Source organism: Rhodnius prolixus, unplaced genomic scaffold (genome assembly GCF_049639745.1).
Source record: "Rhodnius prolixus isolate KJV_2025 unplaced genomic scaffold, Rpr scaffold_1, whole genome shotgun sequence".
Classification (NCBI taxonomy): Eukaryota; Metazoa; Arthropoda; class Insecta; order Hemiptera; family Reduviidae; genus Rhodnius; species Rhodnius prolixus.
Genome location: NW_027411581.1, coordinates 13,799,185 through 13,819,126, shown reverse-complemented (window position 1 = coordinate 13,819,126; position 19,942 = coordinate 13,799,185). Strand labels below are relative to the sequence as shown.

General features: G+C 32.6%; 2 protein-coding genes across 10 annotated transcripts in view; one reads left to right on the top strand and one right to left on the bottom strand.

Moving 5' to 3' along the window:
• Nucleotides 1–14,824, bottom strand: part of LOC141455020 (uncharacterized) — a 40,148-nt gene extending 25,324 nt beyond the window's left edge. For 5 of the 9 annotated variants that reach the window (XR_012459117.1, XR_012459122.1, XM_074129866.1 and 2 more), the window contains exons 1-9: nt 14,228–14,824; nt 13,957–14,150; nt 11,108–11,233; nt 10,311–10,489; nt 9,981–10,074; nt 7,973–8,083; nt 7,775–7,891; nt 5,840–6,328; nt 227–1,513 (exon numbers count right to left, since the gene is read on the bottom strand). Coding sequence is in view for 7 of the 9 variants with exons in the window: in XM_074129866.1 (XP_073985967.1) it covers nt 227–1,513; nt 5,840–6,328; nt 7,775–7,891; nt 7,973–8,083; nt 9,981–10,074; nt 10,311–10,489; nt 11,108–11,233; nt 13,957–14,121 (2,568 nt within the window). In the remaining 2 variants the exon portion in view is untranslated. The remainder of the gene's footprint in view (nt 1–226; nt 1,514–5,839; nt 6,329–7,774; nt 7,892–7,972; nt 8,084–9,980; nt 10,075–10,310; nt 10,490–11,107; nt 11,234–13,956; nt 14,151–14,227) is intronic. The other 4 variants (XM_074129850.1, XM_074129836.1, XM_074129842.1 and 1 more) reach the window with 4 other exon arrangements.
• Nucleotides 14,825–16,931: 2,107 nt separating this feature from the next.
• LOC141455133 (O-glucosyltransferase rumi homolog) lies at nt 16,932–18,592 on the top strand. Its single transcript, XM_074129991.1, has one exon. It carries the CDS (start codon nt 17,090–17,092, stop codon nt 18,266–18,268), a length of 1,179 nt encoding a protein of 392 aa, XP_073986092.1. The 5' UTR covers nt 16,932–17,089; the 3' UTR covers nt 18,269–18,592.
• The last annotated feature ends 1,350 nt before the right edge of the window (nt 18,593–19,942 follow it).

Genomic DNA, 19,942 nt, shown 5'->3' with positions numbered 1-19,942 from the left:
GTTTGTTTCACTCAGATAAAGATCTCTTCTATCCAAGTTCCTATTAAATATAACAAATGCGGAGCATAAAATATAAGAATTTATATTGTATAAAAACAATTTCTAGTTCGTGCATTTCAATCAAAATTATTAATTTACAAACCATGCTGAAGATGGTTGGAAAAATCAACTACGAATTATACCTAGAAACTAATAATCAATATGGGAACTGGTAATGAGTGTTTACCTCATCCTCTTTGCGATCAAAACCGCTCTGTGAAGTTCTTGAACCATCAAAACGATTTTGGTATGAACCAAATGATCTGTCGTCATTTTTGCCAGGTGGGCCAGAATGCATTTCTTTTTTATCTCCAAATTCGCCATCATTCATATTGCGTGGTGGACCATCTTGATCTAAAAGTGGAGGTGGGTAATCCTGAGAATAGTTTCTTCTAAAATTATCTCCAGGTCGATTAAATCCTCCTTGGGCGTTAGGCGTAGGAAGCAGAGGTGGTCTTGAGCTGTTAGGTGACCGACCATCTGGCCAGTTCGGTGGGGCTTTATTGAAATCACTATCTTTGGATGGCACACCTCCTTGATTTCTGGGTGAAAAATTCGGTCTCTGCTGAAAACCTGGTGGGGGACCTTGCAGATTTGGCTGAATGCCTTTGGAAGGTGAAAAATTACCACTAGAAGGAAAAGGATGATTTGGTGAATTCGAATTTTGATTATTTGGAGGAAAATTTTGGTTTTTGAAGGGTTGATTGTTAAAACTGAAAGGTGGACCACTGTTTTGATTAGAAGGAAATGAAAGTTTATTGTTAGGAGGGGGGCCACCTTGATTATTATTCGGAAGAAAAGGCTTAGTAGAAGCATTTCCGCTTTGACTAGTTAGTGGGGGGAAGGACTGATTATTAGGCTGAAATTGCTGTTTGTTTGGCGAACTCTGACCACCAAGAAAAGATTGTGAAAACTGATTATCCATCTGATTGTTACAGGTGAAAGATTGGTTATTATTATCTCCTTCTTTGCTAAAAGAATCTCCAGGAATGTTGGATTGGTTCTTTTGCCCTAGAGGAATATCTTCAGGCTTGCAGGGCTGCAGGGTGTTCATGAGTGCAGCTACAACATCTTTGTTAGGATTATGTTTTACAGGAAACAAAGTTTGTCCTCCTGGAGCTCCTAGATGAAATTTTTTAGCAGCTGGATTTCCAAATCTCGGTGGTGGTACATTCATCAATGGTGGGGCACTCATCAATGGAGGAATCTTGGGTTGTTGAGCTGGATGTGTATTTTGATACTTCGGAGCAGGAAAATCAAATGGCTTATTATCAGCTGGTGTCTGAATGATTTCATCTTCAGTTAACAATCTAACTGGTTTTATGTTCATCTGTTGTAACGAATTCTTATTGTTTCCGCTTAATAAATCAAGTCCTGGTATGGAAGAATCTGGAGGTGGCGTTGTCATTGGAAAGCTTGTACTTGACGGAAGAGGTCCCATTTTCTGCTGCTGCGTAGTTGGAACGTGCCCTACCTGTAAGTTTAAAGGTACAACTTAATCAAAACATAAATCTTAGAAGCAGCAATTTCCGATTTAGCAATGAACAATAACTACAAAACGGTTTTAAAGAGTTCTGGCACTTCTTACTCCTTACGGAAAGTAATATCATATTTATTTTTATCTGACCGATATTTTATTTATTCCTCTCAAACGGGCCATAATTCAAATCTCAAAAATTCGGTTCTTGCGCCTCATAGAACCAAGTATCATTGCGAAAAATAAAACAAACAAACAAACAAAAAGCCTTTCTTTATCTACAAGATTTGATTGGAGTTTCGTGTTCAATGAAACTTTTATGAGATCTGGTGATTTAATTGAATTTCAAAAAATGCCAATTAAAAATTTAGTTTAAAATATGAAGGTCTTCTTTAGGCACAACTATTTCATCAATCAACATGCTGATGTATGCAACTTTTGTTTTTAAATAAATTTCAAAATAACTTAAAGTAAGTTTTTTATAATCTGGGATATATAGAAGTTAAACTTAAAGGAGATATTTTTAGACATGAAGTCAATGAACTTTTAGCTGTTGCCCGATACTTTCAAGTATGACAATCAGCCTCCAAAGCAGTATATTTTAGACACAGATTAAAACAAATACAGTGAACCAACAGAGCATTTAAAGATAAAAGAGTCTAAGGGCTGCACTGTAAAGCGAATTTTGTCGTAAAGTACATTTAGGCGTGATACATATAAAAGGTATTTTTCTACCCATGAAAATTGTAACCGTGTAAACTTCAAGCTGTTTTAAATCAGTGGAATGAAAAAGTTTTTCTACATAAAGATAAGCTTAACATGCTTTATATATATGTATATATACATATAACTAAGGATTCAAAATTGGCCCTGGAATCGGTCAAATAAAAACAACAACCCGTTTTTTCAGTTTTATTTGACCGATTCCTCGCCAATTTTGAATCCTTAATTTTAATAATTTACGGTCACGAAACCACCAATGTATATTCATATACATATAATATGTAGATCTTCTTCTTTCTTTTGTTTTTTAACGTCCAACTACCAATTAGGTGTCTTGGACGGAGGCGACTAGCAAACTTACTTTGCTGTAAATTTCTTTTATTAACCATTAAATAAAATCCAAGGCCTAAGACCGGGAATCGAACCCAGTACCACAATACATATTAGCTTTGCAGGTCTCGCCTCTAACCGCTTGGCTATGTAGATCTTACATAAAATTATGTTCGTAAATTAAAAAATACTTCCTTTTTATTTCATTACTTAAACACTAAAGAAAGCTTACATCACTCTACTTCTATAAATAAAGTATGTAATTTACAATACCGTAAGACACAATCAGAAAAAGAATAGACCTATTGGCGCTAATGATCTCAGGAGTCGATGCTCCTTAATTAAATAAATAAATAAATGAAAATAAAAATACACCTATTATTTGTTGGAAACTTCGTAATATTTAAAAATGTCCCAGAAAGATAACAGTTGTGATTGAAATAAATTGCACATGTAGCAACAATCATAAAGTTAATCTTTTTAAATATTGCACCTTTGTGTAAATAGAAATCAAGAAATTTTTGTTCAATTAGGCAAAAACAAAAACAAAAAAAACAAAAGCAAAAACAAAAAAACAAAAAAAAAAGTTGAAAAGTTATAAATATAGAATATAAAGAATATGAATAATAACACTAACAATCAATAGTAATAAGTTTTAAACCATAAAATTGTAATAGAATTAAATTTAATTTTTAAAGTAGATAAGTTAATTACCAATTCTACCACACAAACTAAATACGCTCAGATGAGCTAAATATTAAGAACTCATTTTTTTCTAGACAAAACATTGGGAGTTATTAAGAAAACAAATTAATCATCTTAACACTTTTTCCTTTTTAAAATCAAGAATGTCATTTTGCGTAAGCAAAAATTAATCTCAAAATTCTCACTGTTCCTTTAACGCCACTTTTCCTGAATTGTATCTCAATGACTCTTGTACATTAATAGTATTAAACACATCTATCGTTCGATTAATGCGCTACTTAATTTATACTTACACAATTATCTTGTGTGTGTGTGTGTGTGTGTGTGTGTGTGTATTTATTATACAAGAGTCATTGAGATACAATTCAGGAAAAGTGGTGTTAAAGGAACAGTGAGAATTTCGAGATATATAATGAGTACGTCGTTTACATTTGCACAACATTGTATTGAAGTTTGCAGCTTATAACATGATATGTTGCTTGACTGATTAGGACAAGCTAAAGCAAAGAATCTGCTCTGGTTTGCAGATTATCGGTGCATAAATTTATTATTATTTTTAAATAGTACATTTAAATATTCTTGCCCTTTCGTGTTTCTGCGACCGTTAAGCACAGGATGAGTGCTGAACAATGTGTACGCCCCAGGCATTTTACCACTTCTGCATTTAGGCCGGTCGACGAGTCGGCTCTTTCAAGGAAGAGAGAAAATTACCAACTTTAAATTAAAGTTGAAAAATCACCACAGATACAAATCAACAAACGTTCGTAGTGCAGAAGAAGAAAGACGAACTGAATAGTTTGACTTTGGTACAAAGTGACCATCTTAATTGCCAGCAGAATCTATAATTATATTTCTTGGTTTTCTATTATTTGTGATATTTGATTTTGGAATTGTTATGAGTAATTTTTATTATTATTATTAATTTGCCTACTTATTTTTACATGTTAACAGTCGGAGATCCTTCACAGCTCGAAAGTACGGAGAGAAGGACTCCTCTCAACAATAGCAAACGAAGGCGGTAGTAACAAACATATGGTACTGTTTTCTCAGAGTTCCGATTATACTGCTGTATTCTCGCGGCAATTTAACTACCAGGCGCACAAATATTTTGTATTGATACAAATTGGTTTTCAATGAGATTCAAGACAAAAAGAAATAAATTATCGATCATTATAAAATTAAGAACCCTACTAAATGTATATCAATTTATAAATATATATAAATAACCTTAACACTATTTAACATTTATACATTTTCATATGTTTTATACCAATATGGTAGAAAACAAAATTTATAATAAAAGTAACCGAGCAGAATAAGGAATACACAATACATTATCTCCATTTATCTCTGATTAGGCATTCTCCCTTTTCTATAAGTGACTTCTTGGTTTGGTTGAGCTCTCTTTCTTCTTACAGGTCCAAAAAACCTTCTTTTTTTTTGGCAATCATTTAACCTATACTCTTAAAATATGGCCGAACCTTTGGAATCTTCTTTCAACTAAGTTTTCCAACACGTTCTGCTTGCCGTCCCCTATCTTTCAAATGACTATATTTCTGACTCTCCTAATCTCCTCTATTCTAGTCTTCCAAAGCCGATTGACTCCAGAAATCCATGTCGGCAATAAATTTCCTTTTCTCTCGCAAAGAGTTCAGGATTCCCTCCATAAATCATTACAAACTCACTGTGGGACTTTATATAAGCGTTTATATCTTTCATAACATATCTTTCGATGTTGCATGTTTTGGAACAGACAATAGCATGCCGATGACATTCTGACCTTCTGTTTCTCTTTTATAAATTTCCCTCTTAGAAGCCGTTCGACTGTAGAAGTAATACGAAGTATTTGAGTGTTTCGCACCCTGAGCGATAATCTATTAGTCCTTAGGTCACCCAAAAAATATAGAGGAATATTTCTCCAAATTTTTGTAGATCCTCTTGCAACATTTCCGCGACCACTTTCGAAGGCCTACATCCAGGAGCATTTTAAAGGGAGAAGATGCACACTTTATCCTTAAAGGAGCTATTTACAAGAAGAGAACTTTGACCTTTGTTAGACAGTTGCTTTCCCATTTTTAATTAATGATGCTGTCCCAAAAGATTAATTTCATGCATTAATTAACTGGCCACAGAGGCTACTTTAAAAATATCTAATAATATTCGACGAAATGCACACCAACCACACCGTGATCTCTAAAAACTTTTTTCCAAAACAATTTTATTGTCTAATGTTTTAATTTAGCGAGTGAAATAAAGGAGTTCTAATTTTTATCTCAAGACAAATCCAATACAACCTAAAACCAAATCTAAAGGAATAGCAGAATTTTTTATTTAAATAGATAAATGCAATGGCCTTCTGACTTACTTAACTTAATTACCCAGTCAGAATAGCAGCTTTAGTAAGCTCGATAATTTGAAGCAGTAGAATAAAATTAAAAATTATTCCTAGTAAATAAAACAAGAAAAATAAAATAAATTAATTTCTACTTTAGGTCTAAGTTTTTGGTTTGTTAAGTGGTGTTTTTTTTTTTTTTTAATAAAATATATATACGAAATGGTACTTACAGAAGTTGTAGTACCAGAATCAGGTGGAGGAACGGAAGTGCGCGGCAAAAGAGGCGACGAAGTAGTAGCTGCATTCATCAAGGCGGACTGTGAAGGCGGTCCAACCGGGGTTGGTCCTGGAGGAGGAACATTTGGATTGGCGACTGGTGTTGCAGTAGTGGTATTGCCTGATGGCGGTAAAAGAGGTGTTGGGGGCATTATCGGAGGTGGAATAGGAGGCACTACACCAGTAGGCTGTTGGCCCATACCAAACATATAATTTTGCTGTCCATATCCCATTGGAAATCCCATACTTCCATAAAGACCAAGGGCAGCTTGAGGATAAGATGGCATACTTGTACTACCAGGTAACCCGGTAGTTGTTGCTATATTTACAGGAGGTACGCCAGTTACTGGAGGAGGAACTGATGTAGATGTAACATTCACTGTTTCTGCTGCAGCTGCAGCAGCAGCGGCGGCGGCGGCAACAGCAGCAGCTGCTTCTTCTGCCTAACAACAAACAGATGAATATTCATTATTACATGCTACGCACAAGAGAAATGTGTATAATAGAAACAAATTAAAAAAAGGTACTTTATGTATTCTGCTAAAATACCAATGTTGATTTTTTAACATATCAACCTCCTATCTTCCAACATATAAGCTAAACTAATTTCATTAGACTAACGTCCACTTTCTTATTACTCTCTGTCTTGAACTTCGCGTGACACTCTCTTCTTTCTCAGAATTTGTTTGCCTTTTGAACGTTTGATACTTAAGTCAAAATTCGGCAGTGACTGACGCCGTCTCTTCAACCTATGACTTTTCTTCGTCATGCACAGAAGGTAGTAAACGAGAGGATTGTGATCATTTTACACAAAAGTTTGAAGAATTTCAATAGAATTTATGTAAAATTCGAATGTGGTAGCGCTAATATGAGCGCCAAACACTCTCTTCACCAGAGGAATAATTTTTTTGACGCTGTTAATTTTTTTTCAGATTTTTACCTAATTTCATGGTACAGAAAACATATTTCAGGCTTCACATATTGTAGACCCTCGGTAATTATGTAAACTAGTCTCTGAAATGTGGCAGGTGCGTTCTTCATGTCGAGGGGCATCACCTTGTACTAATAGAAGTATAATCTTTTACTCTGTTGGTTAAATGAACTGTCAAAACCCTTTAACAGATCAAATTTGGCCTAGACTATCCACCTCATCATCCACCCTCGGTTGCAAATGAATCTGATCTGGTAACAGCTATAAAATTTTTGAAGTCGAGCATAGCGTGAATTGTACTGTTGGGCTTATGCAAGAGGAAAGATATTATGTTTAAGTATTTGCCTTGGTCTTCATCTTTCCCTTGGCCTTCCTTGATCTTCTCATTGCCTTAGCTTCGACCGGCCGGTCAGGGGTCACTACACTATTCACGAGCCTTTGCATGACATCGCAACTTTCCTCACATTCTTGACAAACTTTCCTAGCATTTCTTTATGTGATATAACTAGATTACATTCCTTCTCATCTTAAATCTGTCTCACATCAATAACGTTTCGCTCAACAACATATAGAACTATGTATTTGGCTCGAATAGAATTCTCTGGCTTAGGCAGAAGTACTAGGGGATCTTCTCTCCCGTTTAGAATTTTTTTTTTCTATCCAACTTTTATTCTATGTCGTGTTTTTTAAATATTCATCTTTTTAGCTCACAAGCCTCGGTTACTTTTGTTTGAAAATCGTTCACATATTCAACAAGAGTATGGGTTCACTTTTTTTCAGAATGAATTCTCTGTCTGAATTGTTTCAGCGAATCATGAGCCTATCCCGCTAAAACTCAGAAGGAGTAAAATTCGATAGTGTTGAGGCCAATTTAGGTTTTTAGCATTTTTTTTTTTTAATTAAGAAAATATTTACATTTGGACATTTAAACAAGCAAGGATCAAGTTAAGAAAGTTACCTGAGCTTTAGCAAGTTCTGCTTCTTTCGCTTCTTTTTTCTTTTTCATTTGCTCCCTCCGCTGAAGAAGCTGATCTCTCCAACTAGTCCATTTGGCTTCGTATGCTTTATACTGTTCCTAATTATAAATAATTGTACAGTAATATAAAGTTAAAGCAAATATGCATGTATTAAAATACGTCTAGCCTCAACTACATACTGTATCTGGATGATTCGCATTTTGTTCTCGCCAATTATTAAACTGACTTTCCCAGTTATTAAACTGTTCATCAAATTGTTTTTCCGCCTGTGCCATTTCTTCCAAAGCATCCTAAACAAGTAAATTATTTACTTCAATTTTTAACATAAAATACGTAATTACTAATATTGGGTAGTCCGGGAAATAATGCAGGATTATGGTACTGTCTTCGCCTCAGACTTGTTGATATTTCTGGCCGTTTGGGTCCCGTACCGGCCGAGTTTGAACTCGTAAAACAAAATTAGGCGAAAATCACGCTTTGACATCTTAGTAAAGACTGAATTATTTCCAAGTAGCAAAATGTTACAGAGGTAAACAAACATTTTTGTTTGAAAGGGGATTAATAAGTGTTTACATTTATAAAAGTCAAAAGTCTAACAAACATAAACAGTTTTGAGGGGTATTTTAACATAAACTATTTTGAGGGGTATTTTAAAGAAAACATAAAATCCTGCAATATTTTCCGGACAACCCAATATTAATGAATAAATGTCTCATAGAGTTGGTGAATTTTACAATTTTCTATCAATAAAACCTATATAAAATTTAGTGTGTTTAAATTCAATTAGAATAACCGATAATTCGGGGTAATTGCGTTAAAAAATAAAGAAAAAAAACAGCGACAAAAAAGGTCTGAAATAAAACATGCAGTCTAATTTGCAAACGCACCAAAAAGGAAGATAAATTTTACTCTCTCCCTATAATAATACACTTTGCTACATTCACTGAAGTTGATTGCTTTTTTATTGTTTTAATCCTGTTATAATATTTTACTACGGTTTTTGGAGGGTTAATTACTTTTTCGAGCAAATTTGTTATTTCTAATATACTGGAGATATTTCATTTTTGGTCTTTGGTTTGGATAGGGGTTATTATTAAAAACATAAATACAGCTTATTACAAAAAATCCAATGACTAATAATTATTATTTTAGTTTTCTCTTTTCTCACTTAATATTAATATTATTCTCTCATTAATATTACGGTTATTTTATTTCTTATCTCAATTAATTTATTAAATAGATGTTTAAAAATGTTAATCACAAAAGCAAAAAATAAAAAAGGTAAAATTTTCAAGATTTGGTTTATCATTTTAGGAGACAAGTAGTGGTGGAAAATAGTTAAATTAGTGGTGCTCTAATAATCATCACATATTTTATATTAAATACTTCAAACCGACTAGAGTTTATTTTTTTAAATTCCCAATAAACAAAAGTAATTTTTGCATGTTGATAACAAAGAGCTGGTCAGTTGTTTATAGTTAGGTGGAGGATTGTTTTGACTGTTACTTCTCTTCAGAGTGGTTATGATCGGTCTATCACTGACAATATTTCTTCTTTAAATTAAATATTTTTAAATAAATTTGTATTTTGGGTCTCATAATATACAAATATTACCGTATCTATATTAATAATTCTTTTATTATTTTGAACGAGAAAAAATTTTGTTTACTGATCGCAATGCAGTTAGTTAAGTGCTATAGTACCTCTGACGATATAAATATTGAGGTATAAATGTTGATTTTTTTTATAAATAAAAAATATGATTTAATAGCTTCTTTATGTATAAACACTACAAACTTGGAAACAAATATAGGCTACAAAAACACATTATTATGCAAAACAGAACGTAATATGTATTTGCTGAATTCATTTCTTTTTGCCTCATGTAAACAAGGAGAATTGTAAATTGACGAAAAAACAGTTTTCCAGTGATCATCTCAAACTGAAGAAGTCAAAATTCAGTAAAATACTGAAGGTGGAATTTTATAAATTATACAGCAAGAATATTTTGTTCAGTGATAACATATGCACAACTCTCCATACCTTCTTAATTTAACTTTCCCCACTAATTTCCTAACCTAACCTGGTTTGACCATACTTTTATGCAGGAAGCACACTTTTATTTATCTCCTATTTATAACGTAACCGCATAAACAAATGCTTAAATCATTTCACACTGAAATTTACCTTAATTGTTTTCACTGCAGATGAGGCATCACTTGCATCGCTTTTTGTTTTCTTGCTTTGCGCTGAATCTAGTGAATCTCCAGGTCTCTTTGACCTTTAATTTCAAACTCAAGTTAGATTTGAAAAAAAAAAAATAGTATAAATGGTAAAGATATTAAACATGAAAATGAAAAACTAATGTTTTCATTCCCTGTATGAAGAGAGTTGAAATCATTAGGTCTGCAAACGTATTTAAGAGTTCAAGAAATCGGGGAATCACTGTCCGCAATAATGAAAATGGAATAGTTTTAATGGTAATTGTTACAACAGAAAGAAACATAGAGGACTTACCCTGCTGTAGAAGTGGTATAATCAACCGTGGATGTGGCAGTTGTGTATCCTACAGAAGAAGTAGGTACAGTGGTTGAGAACTCAGATGTTGGTGGAACTGGTGGAAGCGGTGCAGTGTTCAGAACTGAAGGAGGTAATGGAGGCGCAGCAGTTCCTCCACTCTGAAGAGAAGCCATGTACTGTTGTAAACATAATACTTCGTAGATTTAATACAAATAAAAGGTTATCAAAGTACTTTGATAAAGTAAATAAATAAATAAAATAATATTCAAAATATCTAATAATACAATATGACGTTAGCAGGTATTGACATCTAAAGTTAGTGAAAATGAGACCATGGTTTTAGTCCCTGAGATGGTTTAAGGACCCAACAGTATAATTTTTTGATGTTAATTCGTCACATTGAAATGCACTAGAAAATCAAAAAAGAATCCATCACCTATTTTATTAATTTGTTTTTTCTAAAATTGATTTGGAAACCACACTCTTCATACTATTTCCTTACTATCCAGTTCTTTTAAACTGTTTATTCCTCAAACTAACATTTGCACTCATTTGTATGTGTGAGAGGATGTGAGATGTGATCCTGTAGTATAAGTTTTTGTAAAACAATTCCTTTAACTCTGCAAGACGTATGTATGTTTATTTTGTGTGTATGTGTGTGAACTATTTAACTAAACAAATCTCAATGAAAAAATAAAATAAAAAAGAATTGATGATAAAATAAATTTAAAAAAAACCTCGACCAAAGCCTATGAAGGAATATTTTGTAACGCGGGAAAAAGCCTCATTTCTACCTTCTCTCCATACAACTGTTGCCACTGGGTATATTGCTGTTGCCACTGTTGCCATTGCTCCCATTGTTGTTGTTGTTGCTGTTGTTGTTGTTGTTGCTGTTGCTGCCAAGCTCCAGCGGCAGCAGCCTGTAATCAAAATTATCCACAATTTGTTAGAAATAATACAATTTGATAAGGGGCAGGCAACACATTATATGCGCAACTGAGATTCAAAGGTTTAAAGTTTAAAAATCCCCAGAACCCCCTTTAAATAATTTTTGCCTCAAACATTTTTTTAATAAAATAGTAAGCTTGAACAAGTAATAAGCAAGCATGTAAAATGCAAATTTTAAGGTAGTTTTAAAGAAAACTGTAAACATTAACTGTAACTCTCGGCACGATTAAAAGTATATGTATATAAAATCTCAAAACAAACCTGATAGAGAAAAATGTTATATTTATTTATTAATAAAGTCTAGCTGTGGGTAATAAATTAAGATGTTAAAACATTTGCTATTGTACTAATTACTAAATAAGGCAAGGGTGATGTAAACAGCCTCGCGAAGTCATTCTTTCGGCCAAAACCTAAATACTGGAAGCGACTATAATAACAAAACAGAATAACAAGAACAACATTAGGCTTTACGAGGAATATTTTTTTTAGAAATATATATCCAAATACCTGCATGCACAGGTTTACATTTAAAAATCATTTATTCTGTATTCAACCAAACTCATACTATGGTGTAAGGTACGTAGATGAGTATAATGTTCGCGTAAATATACGTATTTCCGTCAAAAACTCATTTTCAAAACTTTGATACCTTCATAACTAATTGGGAGTAAGAATATTGACGTGGAAATAATTATTATTTTAGTAACTTTGTTAGCACCCTTCCTCACGAGATTTAATCTTTACATTTCTCTCTTTTAACAAGAACTTTTTAAAATCTTCACTTAGTTTAATGAAGAACTCGTGTTTTTGGGTAGTGAACCATCGGAACTTTTATTCCCTAAGTCAACGCTATTATAACCCATAAGGTGAAGTAGATAAGCCAGCCACCTACTAGAACCTTGCCTGCCTTGTGGGTATCCCTGACTGACAACAAGAATAACAATTACATACAATCCTCAATACTTATAGGTGCCAGCAAGCAAGGATAAAGGCAACAGCTGCAATTCTCTGAGTTAGCAAACAAACCGATAAACTCGAATTCATCATATAAAACACACTCACATATGTATACATATATTATAAGTTTACAGACGACTGTACTCCCTAATAAACACCGAAAAGAGCTACTACAGTTAAAAGAACTGTTCGATCGAGATTTTTATTAATCATTTATATGAAAGGCATCGAACTAACAACAGTAATATAGCAAAACCTTGACAGTAAGATGACCTAGACTTAAAAATGTTTTAGACCGATAAAAAATCATAATTCTAAAAGTACTAAAGTTGCAGTTTTAAGAAAATAATTTTACCTCAAAGACTCCCACAATTTGTGGGTGCAGTACTGAATTCTTTTAAGGTCTTCCTCAATAATATAATCTGAACTAATATCTAAACGCTTAAATCCGTAATTTATTTTTAATTTTAGATGATTAATAAATAAAAAAATAAAAATATTTTGAGACAATGTAATGTGCATTTTTAAGGAAGGACTCTATAGATTTATTTTTACTGAAACTGAATTTTAAGATACTTGAATACGCGGTTAATTCCTAATACTGGACAAAATTGTATTTATTCTTCAGAGACTTGCTGTTCAAAAACTTCCAATAGGTATTAGATTTTCATCTATCTTCGAGCTTGTTTCATTACTTGTCTTTCTATCGCACTTAATGTTTTTGTTACATACTACACTGACACAAATCGTTGAAGTTCTGTGTATGGTATACGTGTGTAAATAGAAGTCACATTCTGAAAATGAAAACTGATATACCAAGCTCTTAAGAATAGATAAAACTCCGAAATCTATCAAAATTAAAGAACAAATGCAATTACAAAGATATTTAGAATTTATTTATCTACTCTTCATATTATCAGGTACATATACATAAATTTGATCATATCAGGTTTCTTTATCCAAGATCTTTTTCTCAGAGAAACAATCGAAAATGAAATGTTCACAAAACTAAGCGAGAAGAGAGTCTCCAGCAATAAAGATATCTAATCTTCTAGCAGGATTGGAAAAAAAGTGGCTGTACATAGTGTGTATAGACATGAGTTTGTATGGATAGGACTTCTTTTTAACCATATTGACAGGTAAGATAAATAAAAAATGTCAATATTGTTTTTCACAAGCTATATATAAACCCAAAAAATAACGGTAATTATTAATAATAATAATAATAATAATAATAATAAACAAACAAACAAAAAATCAATTAAGTTCAGAGTAAAGTTTAATTATTTTTAATGTTTGTTTGCAAAAATCAATTTATTCTTATTTTATTTTGCAAAATCAAAAACTATCGGATAATTGTAACACATTTTATTTAAACAATTTTGAATCTATCTTACTGCTTCTGGAAATATAAGAATTTTACCCTGGAAGTCTTTTATAGAGGTTTTTTAAGGAATGGAAAAGTTAAGTTATTTTTAATTAAATATCAAACTGATATAATTTTAATAACATATACTAACAAAGTTTACAATATTTTGTATTGCAACTTTGTATTTGATTACTAACTTTCTTCGCAAACTGTTTATTTTTTTATAGAATTTTTTTAATACTTTTTTAAGCTGGTTACCAACTGAGATATACTCTAACAAAAATAAAATATTGCACAAATAAAACAAATTAAAATTGCTAAGTCTGAATTATAAGTACATTATGTATAAATCAATAATAAATCACTTACGGGAGTAGCAGTCGGAGCTGAATAGTTAGGCCACTGATACGCGGCTCCCATTGAGTACGGCATTGTGGCTGGTGCTGCAGTTGCTACGGGTGCACCCATAGCAGAAGAATATCCTGCCAAAGGATAGGGTGAAGAAGCCCCCCATTGATTCCATGCTGGTTGCATCGTAAATTAGTGAAAGAAAATACTTACGCCTGAAATTAGATTCAGACTTCAATGAACATTCTGATACACATGACAGAAAAATATTCAATCAAGTTAACTACCATACCTTTAGCAGATCAATTTTTTATTAAATTAAATAGGAAAAGAAAATACGTGATAAGACTAAAAATTCACAATCAAATGAACAAAAAAAAAATTGCTTTATTCACCAAGCAAATTATGTACTACGGCTCTTCTACCTAATAACTACTGGTAATTTATTTGTATAAAAACCAAACACTAAACTAAGTTCCTACTTTCCTCAGCATTATTATTAAAAAAAAATAAAAAGTCTAGTTACGACTTAATCATAGTGAACTAATATAATGCGATCTAAAACGCATTATGATCATTATTCACAATAATACAATAATTAATACTGAAATAAATTAGACCCCGGTAAAAATAAAAACATGTACATGTAAAATACCTATTTATATTACCATCATGAACGATGGAATTATAATTTTATTTGTAGCAAATAAATCATTATTTTACACAACACAACATTTGTCCATAATGTTAAAAATCACTTAAACTGAGATATGATTAATTTCTGCCTGCATTAATTAATAATAATTATCAATACACAACATGTATACGCTGCTTGATCAGTTCACTAGAACAATCCACTACTTGCTCAATTCGCTAAACAAACCACTGCCTTATAGATTCTAAACGCTGTTATATATTTGGACATGCAATGTATTTTTACTAGTGATGGGCAGAACGAGTCCGTCTTTGGACTCGTTGGATTTGAATCAGTTCCAGGGTTGGAATCGATTCCAACAACTCGTTCACCGATTCCGGTCTCTGTACTTACCCTATGCATTAGTAAAAATGTCACGCAATTTATTAAAAAATATCATTAAATGTTAGCTTTCCCAGTTAATAACAAAACTATATTTCTTTAACACACATTGAGTACTATCCCTAATTTCCAATTGCACTGATAAATATAAAATTAACAACGTAACACAAAAATTAACATAAAAATAGACTAGTCAATTATAAAAATTAAAGCAATGCTGTTTAGTCATTATCTAGCTTGACCACTGGAAGACTGGAGTTAACGTGCTTCAAGAGGATCCAAGGTAGAGAAACGGAAATGGGTAGGAAATTATTCCCATAAAAAAAATTCTAACCCTTCAAGCAAAATGATAATTACTCATAAATAAAGAAATATTTATTTACTAGGACTTGTATATCAAGCTTTAAAAATATTATCTTACGAAAAGAAAAAGCTGTGTGCTTAATCTTTAACATAGCGCTGGACACTCTTATTCTTATCTTCATTGGGTAAGTTTAACCGTGTACATGACCGTGAGACAGTCAAAGTAACACTGAGCCAAAATTTAGTATTACCTAATTGGTTTACTTACTGCAGTATCCCTCCCACTCTATCACCAATTTCACAAACATTCATCGATTGGAAATAATTTTTAGTTAAATATTCGTTTTATTTGAATACAAAAAACATTATAACGCTTTCTTAAGATGATTTTAATTTTTAAAATTTGTTTTTGTCCATTACTCTTATATAATACGAAGAATTTCAAATAAAATATAATATACAAACACAATGATCTAGTATGCAGGTGGAGTCAGTCCTCGTTACCATAGCAATGGAACCGTTAAACAACTCCGGTTCCAGCTCCAGCAATTTCTATTGGCTAGATTCAGTGAACGAAAAAATGGAACGAGTCCGGTTTCAAAAGGATTTAAATCACTCCGGATTCGACTCCACCAACTCCAGTGGATTTAACCAATGAAAATGCTAGAGCTGGGCCGGAGTCGTTTAACGGTTCCGTTGTCATGGTAACTACGACTGACTCCACCTGCACACTAGATCATTCTGTGTTTGTATATTATATTTTATTTGAAATTCTTCGTATTTTATAAGAGTAATGGACAAAAACAAATTTTAAAAATTCAAATCATCTTAAGAAAGCGTTATAATGTTTTTTGTATTCCAATGAAACGAATATTTAACTAAAAAATATTTTCAATCGATGAATGTTTGTGAAATAGGTGATAGAGTGGGAGGGATACTACACTAAGTAAACCAGTTAGGTAATACTAAATTTTGGCCCAGTTTTACTTTGACCGTCTAGCTGACATGTACACGTTCAAGCTTACGCCAATGAAGATGAGAGTAAGAGTGTCCAGCGCTAAGTTTAAGATTAAGCACACAGCTTTTTCTTTTTGTAAAACAATAAGATAATATTTTAAAAGCTTGATATTCAATTCTTAGTTAATAAATATTTTGAGTAATTATAATTTTGAAGGGTTAGAATTTTTATGGAATAATTTCCTACCCATTTCCGTTTCTCTACCTTGAATACTCTTGAAGTAAGTTAACTCCAGTCTTCTAGTGGTCAAGCTAGATAATGACAAAACTGCATTGCTTTAATTTATATTTGACTAGCCTATTTTTGTGTTAATATTTGTATTACGTTGTTAATTTTATATTTATCAGAGCAATTGGAAATTAGGGATAGTACTCAATGTGTGTTAAAGAAATATAGTTTTGTTATTAACTGGGAAAGCTAACATTTAATGATATAATAATATAATAAATTGCGTGACATTTGTTCTTATGTTTAATCGTTCCAAACCTTCTGCTGCCTCATTTTCATTTTTATTTGCCTAAATTTTTTGGGGCGGGGCGGAATCACTTTTTTTAAAAATAGGGATTTGAATCAACTCGTTCCACCATCGGACTCGTTCCAATGGAACGAGTCCGCTCAAATAGCCCATCACTAATTTTTACAGTAACGTAACCTTTCCTTTACCGGTTATATTTGTAGATTATTTTCCCGCAAATGTAAATAAACATGTTTGAGCGAAACCAAGTAAATTACATTAATTTTTTTATATTTTTAAGTTGAATAGTTTAAATATTTGATTAATCTGTGAAAGAAATGCAATGCTACTTTATTTCGTTTTATTTTTGCTTAATATAAACACATTAGAATCTCATTCACATGTTTGCAATAGTGCTAACTGCAAACAATCCCATAATTTATATGAAAAAGGAAGTAATTATTTCTTGACACAGTACTACAAAGCTCAAGCTTTATATAAAAATGATACTTGTGATAAGTGCTCATGTTATTTAAATGTTATTGAAGCAGATTTACGCCCTTTTAAAAATGGGATTACTGAAGAAATGTTGAGGATCTGTTCTTCCAAGGGAGTAAAGTATCAACTAATTGAAGGTAAATGGTATCGAAATAAAGAATGTTTATTTCCATCTCGTTGTGAAGGTGTGGAATATTTTCTGACCAAACTAAACCATGAACTACCTGATCTGGAATTGTGTGTCAATTTTCACGATTGGTCACAAATTAGTAAACACCATAGTAGCCCATTACCAATGTTTTCTTTTAGTAAACCAGATAATTATTATGATATTATGTATCCCGCTTGGTCTTTCTGGAAAGGTGGCCCAGCTATCAAACTAATACCACAGGGATTAGGTAGGTGGGATTTAGGTAGGCAGTCAATATCAAAGGCAGCTGATAGATCTCCTTGGGAAAAGAAGATTGAAAAAGCATTTTTTCGTGGTTCAAGAACTAGTAGCGAAAGAGATAATATTGTATTGCTATCCAGAGCGAATCCAAGTATTGCTGATGCTGCTTACACTAAGAATCAAGCGTGGAAATCTGTGAACGATACTCTCGGTGAACAACCTTCTAATGAAATTTCATTAGAAGATCATTGCCAGTATAAATATCTCTTGAATTTTAGAGGAGTAGCTGCGAGTTTTAGATTTAAATATCTTTTTTTATGCAAATCACTTGTTATTCATGTTGGAAATGAATGGAAAGAATTTTTCTATACTGCTTTGAAACCGTGGGTGCACTATGTACCATTGGATAAATATGCTACAACAACAGATTACAAGAAGTTATTAAGTTTTTTAAATCAAGAAGACAGTATTGCGAAAAGTATTGCTTTAAGAGGATATCGTTTTGTGTATAATTATTTAAAAATGGAAGATATTTTTTGTTATTGGAGAAGATTATTGCTTCAGTATTCCAAATTGTTAACTTTCAAACCAAAATTTAATAAAGAACTTATTTTAGTGAAGAAGATCTCATAATATTAAATGTACCTTTGAATATCTTAAAAAAAAAAAAATCGTTTTGTAGAATATGTTACGGAGGTTTGCGAAAGTTGAAGAAGATGACAAAGAATAAATAATTACGAAATTGTCAAAATAAAGAAATGTCTAGCAGTTTACAGTTTTTCGGATTGTGTGAGTGAAATCTTAAAGCTTGACAAATAGGAGATTTGGGATGTCCTTTACTACTCTATTTCATTATTTTTTACTATAGTATGAAGTGTGCTAATATAAAATATAGCGAAAATTATGTCAATATAAATATGTTATATAAAATATATATCTCTTTTTATAAAAAAAATATTTGGATTTGTTTTAATTCTCCCCTTTGTAACAGTTATTTAATAATGTCTAATGCACAATAAAAGAGTTGTGGCGTCCCAAATTTGTTTATTTCACTCAAATACACCCCTTATTTAATGCACAAATGGATCATATACTGCTTGTTTGTGGGTTGGACGTCGTGACATTTGAAACCTAAGGCCTTGGGCACACAGAAAGCGGTCTGTCGCGGCAGGCAGCGATCTAGCGGTCGTCGATATGGGGACGTCACATAGGACGCGATTCTTCTGTTAGAGCGGTCCAGTTTGATAGCTTTCTTCTTGAGAAGTAGTAGTGCGTTTCTTGTTGTTTGTTTTAATTTTTATATATTGAGTATGAGCTCGGACGAAGAACAACTCTTTCTGCTATTAGCTTTGCAAAGCAAAAAACCGAAGTTGGGTGCATGTAATTAATAAGAAGAGAGAACAATTAGAGGAATACCACCGCTTATGTATTGAACTGGAGTCACATGAAAATAAGTTCTTCTAGTATTTTCATATGTCGCGGGAATGAAATAAAAAATGAGTAATAAAGTTTCTTAACATTGGAATCTTTATTTCGTATTACTAGGTGGCAAGGCGGTCACGTTGAAATCTGTAATTTTGTACTACCAGATCGATTGTCGTCGCGACAAAGACTAGACCGCGTTCTGTTTGACAGAGATGCTGCAACATTGTGTAATACAAATAGACCGCCTCAGTCGGAGATCGTTGCCCACTGCGACAGACCGCTTTCTGTGTGCCCAGGGCCTAAGAGATTTGGCCGTCCATTAAATATTTGAAGAATAACCTAACCTATTATAACATAAAAAACGTTTATTTCACCTTTTGTAGCTGTTTTCTGATCCAGAGTTGGTCGCTTAGGTGGAAGCTAAGTGAAAAACCACCTACCTAGTACAGAAAATACTTTTTTATTCTTTGCCCTTGCAAGGACCTTCTCAAAGAGTGGTTGAGGAGATGATTACTCAATATACGCTGGCGTTGGATACAATAGATCTTAAAACTTGCAAGTAGCAAAGATTTGTTACCCGGATACAGGATTTCCTAAAGGTCTATATTTGTAGCCATGGTTTTTATCTATTTCGATAGAAACCTTCGAGGAAGCATTACCAATCACTTACCTGGTCAAAGATCATGCTGTCCTCTTAACGTAGTGTACCAAGTTTTACACAACAAAGGGCCTGAAGAGGTCCTTAATGCAACAAAAAAAAAAATCTGACTTTCTAAAAATCAAATTCATTTCTCTGCTCTCCTTAATATTTACATGATGCATTAGGTGGTGCTTAATGGACTGTTTTGCAATCCAAAGGAGCACGCTAAACTCTAAAGCCAG